The 4,889-nt window shown below is 44.5% G+C and overlaps 1 protein-coding gene across 1 annotated transcript; it reads left to right on the top strand.

Moving 5' to 3' along the window:
- The first annotated feature begins 1,363 nt into the window (after positions 1 to 1,363).
- LOC119289337 (AT-hook motif nuclear-localized protein 20-like) lies at positions 1,364 to 3,182 on the top strand. Its single transcript, XM_037568687.1, has 2 exons — positions 1,364 to 1,601; positions 1,801 to 3,182. Exon 2 carries the CDS (start codon positions 1,925 to 1,927, stop codon positions 2,780 to 2,782), a length of 858 nt encoding a protein of 285 aa, XP_037424584.1. The 5' UTR covers positions 1,364 to 1,601; positions 1,801 to 1,924; the 3' UTR covers positions 2,783 to 3,182.
- The last annotated feature ends 1,707 nt before the right edge of the window (positions 3,183 to 4,889 follow it).

The following is a 4,889-nucleotide window of genomic DNA, read 5'->3' as shown; positions in this document are numbered from 1 at the left end:
TGCCCGAGTGCTCCTAAACCGCTTCCATTCTATCATTTACTTGGATCGATGACTATTTTCATTTTTCCTATACAGATCACGACATTGAGAAGTATATGTTATATGTAACATAAATAAAGCGGTTGGTTGGGTTGGTAATATATGTCAATCCACATTTGATGGTAGGATGGTTTATTTTGAAGTATATACTTAGCGGTAGCTATAAAAATACCTTGATCTAATAATGGAACTGTTCTACTAGCCATGGGCCAGTTTGATAGAGCCTTAATGCCACATCTGCCGGTGGAATACATAAGACTTTCGCAATTGTAACATGCTTATACATACAACATGAAAACCCCAATGGGAACCGCTCACGAAGTGGGATATTTTCCCAACACTGGCCTTCTTAAAATCTTATGTGTGAGGCTTAAGGATGCAAAACGAAAGATAAATTACCTCTCTTCACCCAATCAGACGAGAAGTAGTGTGAATCATCAAGTTTCCGCTGGCCTGGCGAGAGTGCCTTAGAGTCGCGTAGCCCTGGCTTTTGTCTCGAACATGTTATGTCCGCGGTTAGCTACTTTGCCTGTTCCGATGTGGGCTTTATTAATTTAAGGCCGGACGCTCCTAGCGTCTACGTTCTAAAAAAAAGAGTGCCTTAGGGCCCACATACTTGTCACGTAGAAGATCTTGACAAGACCCACCGTAGATCTTTGTGTATATACCGTAGATTTTTCTAGTTCGATCAACAGTCATTGTCATTTTTTTATACAAATCAGTGGAGGCAACGTATTCAAAATCACCCTGTAGTAGATTTTCGTGCATACACCATAGATTTTTTTTTCTACTTCGATCGACGGTCATTTTCATTTTTATATAAAAATTCGGTGTAAGGCTATGTATTCAAAATCACGGCGTTGAAAAGTATACCTTGAATTAATTTAACATGAATAAACCGGTTGGTGGGGCTGGTAATGTATGCCAATCCACATTTGATGGTAGAAGGGTGACTCATTTTTAAGTATACACACATGTAGGCAGCTAAACAAATGGTACCAATAGTGGTCCATGCAATCATACAAAGTATTTTTTTTTTGTATGTGGGAGTTGTACTCCCCACCACGTTACCCACCGTAAAATATAGGTAAACCAAGTAATAGGGGTGCACTTAGCCATAATTTTCTCTATGTAAGAAGAACAAATGCCATGTACACATACTGCTTTAGTACTAGTATACATACGTATCGATCGATCTATAGTGAAGTTAATATTTTTATATAACTATAATGAAGTGAATTAGCTTGGAGGCAGGTGTGGAACAAGTACAACTAGAAGGTACCCATCAACGTTAACACACCTCATGCATCCCTCTCCATGACAAAGCTTGCTTACTCAGCTTGCAGCAAGCAAGTCTTCCTCCCCCTCTTCTTCTACCCTCTAGCTAGCTAGCTTTCTGGATCCTCCATATATACACCACACACTCGCTGAGGCCTCAGCTAGTGCACACCAACAAAAAGAAGGAGCGGCCAAAATCTCATACTAGATCGATCCATCGATGGGGATCTAGCTAATTCTCCACCCTATCTGGTTTGATTAGCTGCAATTTCATGGCGCACAAGGTACTCATATATTTCCTCTTCATCTCCTAGCTAGCTAGCCCCTTTAGTTCCATGCATCCTCTTCTTGCTCATGAAATCAAAAGATAACAAGCTAGGAGCTGGTTCTTAATTCTGTAAACAAGCATCTATCACATGTATGGTTGTTGCTAGTTCCTTCGATTCGATTTCGATCTCTCATCTTCATTTCATTTGTATGCAGATCCAGGGCATCATGGCGAAGAAGACAAGTAATTAATCAAGAAAGCTTGCTAGCCACCAAGAAAGAAGAGCATATCAAGAAAGGAAGCAAGCTAGGTAGCACAGATCAGTTAGGTTAGGTGGAGATGGCCAACAGGTGGTGGGACGAAGGCCGGCTGACGGAGGCGCCGCCTGCATCAGGCCTCGCCAGCAACCACAACCAGCAGCAGCAGCTGGAGGACGCCATGGCGGCGCCCAAGGTGGACGGGGAGAGCAACCACAGCGGCGGAGGGAGCGGGCAGGAGCAGGACGACGAGCCCAAGGAGGGCGCGGTGGTGGTGCCGGCCAACCGGCGCCCGCGCGGCCGCCCCCCGGGCTCCAAGAACAAGCCCAAGCCGCCCATCTTCGTCACGCGCGACAGCCCCAACGCGCTGCGCAGCCACGTCATGGAGGTGGCCGGCGGCGCCGACGTCGCCGAGTCCATCGCCCACTTCTCCCGCCGCAGGCAGCGCGGCGTCTGCGTGCTCAGCGGCGCCGGCACCGTCGCCGACGTCGCCCTGCGCCAGCCCTCCGCTCCTGGCGCCGTCGTCGCTCTCCGCGGAAGATTCGAGATACTCTCCCTCACCGGCACCTTCCTCCCCGGGCCCTCACCGCCGGGCTCCACGGGCCTCACCGTCTACCTCGCAGGCGGCCAGGGCCAGGTGGTCGGGGGCAGCGTCGTGGGCGCGCTCACCGCGGCTGGGCCCGTCATGGTGATCGCGTCCACCTTCGCCAACGCCACCTACGAGCGGCTGCCGCTGGACGACGCCGAGGAGGATCACCACCAGCTGGAGGCCGCCCGCAGGCACGGCGCCCCCGGCGCAGGTGCTCCTCTTCCTCCTATGATGGCCGGCGACCCCTCCGCGGCGGGGATGCCGATGTACGGCGTGCCGCCGAACCTGATGCCGGGAGGTGGCGGGCACGCGGCGCCGGAATGGGCGGCGCATGCACGGCCGCCCTACTAGCTACCTACCTAGCTAGATAGCATCAAGCAGTCAGGACTTCAGGAGCAGCTCGTCCATGTGTCAACGCCTCCAAGCATCAAGATCAGATCTTCAACGAAATCCATCGTCATACCAATAACTAGAGAATTGCATTGCATATATATACATCTAGCAGCTGGTAATTAACTAGAATCTCTGCTTAATTTGCTTTGCTTATCTGTGAAAAAACATCTGGAGTTACAGATGTATGAGGAATTATAAATTAGCTCCTTTTACTGCCTGCAGATATGCTAGTGATTGTATGACTCTTATATACTCCATCTCTCAGATTATTGTGTGCATATATATCCTACATACTTCACAAAGTTCCTTCAACTTAACTAGATATTTAGGTGGGGAGAAGGAATGATGAATATGTATACATAGCTCGTTTCATGCCATTGCAATTCTATGAGCACAAGAGCCTGACATTGCTGAGAAATATTGACAATGAATTCCACATTTCTCGCAATGATGTTGCAAGATTAATTAGTTTTGCTTGGTCCAATAGATCAATGTCAATATATTTATGAAATTTAATCTCCCCCCTAACTAAACTAAACTTTACTCGAGTCATTTTTTTTAGCAAATTTTACTCGATGGACACTGCTCATCCTTTGGTTACATGAATTTCATTCCCCATTGCTAGCACTGTTTTGACAAGTTGATGTTGCCATGAGTGCATGAGGTTGGCCATGTGTGGTCATTTCATCAGGTTTATATGCCTTTTTGAGTCGCATGATCCCCTAAAACATATGAATATAGCATAATTCCATCACATGTCATGAGGTTTGTGGTGGGATTGTGGATATCTTGTTGCGAGGAAGATCCATATTGGATTGTCTTGGTTCTTTTTTCTTTATGTTTTGTAAGACGATTCGCTCGGCATCAACTAATATAGAGGCCAGGTGCGCTATCAACCTTTCTGAAAAAAATATTAGTTATCTATGGTCGTAGCATCAAAAGAATGTCTTTTTTGTTTTGTATTAGGGATTTAAATTTAGTGCATTCATTATATAGCTTTCTTGTTTAGGAAAAAAATCATAACATGTTTAACTTGATTCAGTTTTTGCTTTGTGATTTGTCGAACTGACATTTACAAGGAAAATACAAAAAAAAAGTGAAAACAAGCCGAGTTCAAAGTTTAGGGACACATCTACTTTCATGGTTTGGCAATACAATATATATAGCTTAATAACTAACCATATTGTGTAGTTCAATTGTATATGCTGAACTTATGAGACAGAAGATATCTGTAGCAAAACTTCAAAAGTTCTATTGACCATTTGCATTCGGAATTACTCAAGTACTCCCTTCGTTAAATATAAGTATTTTTTATAGATTCCACTACGAACTACGTACGGATGTATATAAACATACTTTAGAGTGTAGATTTACTCATTTTGCTCTGTATGTAGTCTGTAGTGAAATCTCTAAAAAGACTTATATTTAGGAATAGAGGGAGTAATAACCAGAAGAGAGCAGTGTTGAGTGTAGTACCCCATCCCTTCCAAAACATGAGGCGTAGTTTGAGTGTCCAAATTCATATTTTAACCATGAATCTCCCATGCAATGTTCAGTCAGTGGTTGCAAAACTGTAGTCATACGGAAGTATTTTGAAATACTTATTTGACGGTGGCTATTTCATGTGACATAAATTATACTGCTAGCTAGACTAATTATTGTTCAAAGCATTAAGTTGGATAGTCAAAGGAAGTCCAACAAAAGGTATAGTACAGTGCAGTGTATAGTACTTTCTAAAATATGTTGTAGAAATAAGGCGACGAGTCAACATAGTGGTATGAGACTTGTGATGAGTAGAGTATACAATGGCGTGGCGTGGTCCAATATTCGTTCGTCTCCCCTCGCGTGCTTGCAACGGACAGATCGATATGAAAAAGGCTGATCGAGTAGCTAGCTATAGCAGCTGTTCCCTTGGATTTTAAATTTTAAATTTAAACCCAAAAGCAAATTGATCCTAGTGCACATTGGTGTTGATTTTGCTGAATGGAATAGCTAGTTAGCTTAGCTAGTGGACCGATCGATATGCTGGCCGGCAATTAGAGGTGCATGCCCGTACTTTGAACTC

Source organism: Triticum dicoccoides, chromosome 4A (genome assembly GCF_002162155.2).
Source record: "Triticum dicoccoides isolate Atlit2015 ecotype Zavitan chromosome 4A, WEW_v2.0, whole genome shotgun sequence".
Lineage (NCBI taxonomy): Eukaryota > Viridiplantae > Streptophyta > Magnoliopsida > Poales > Poaceae > Triticum > Triticum dicoccoides.
The sequence above is the reverse complement of the archived record's forward strand: the minus strand, read 5'-3'. Positions and strand labels throughout refer to the sequence as shown.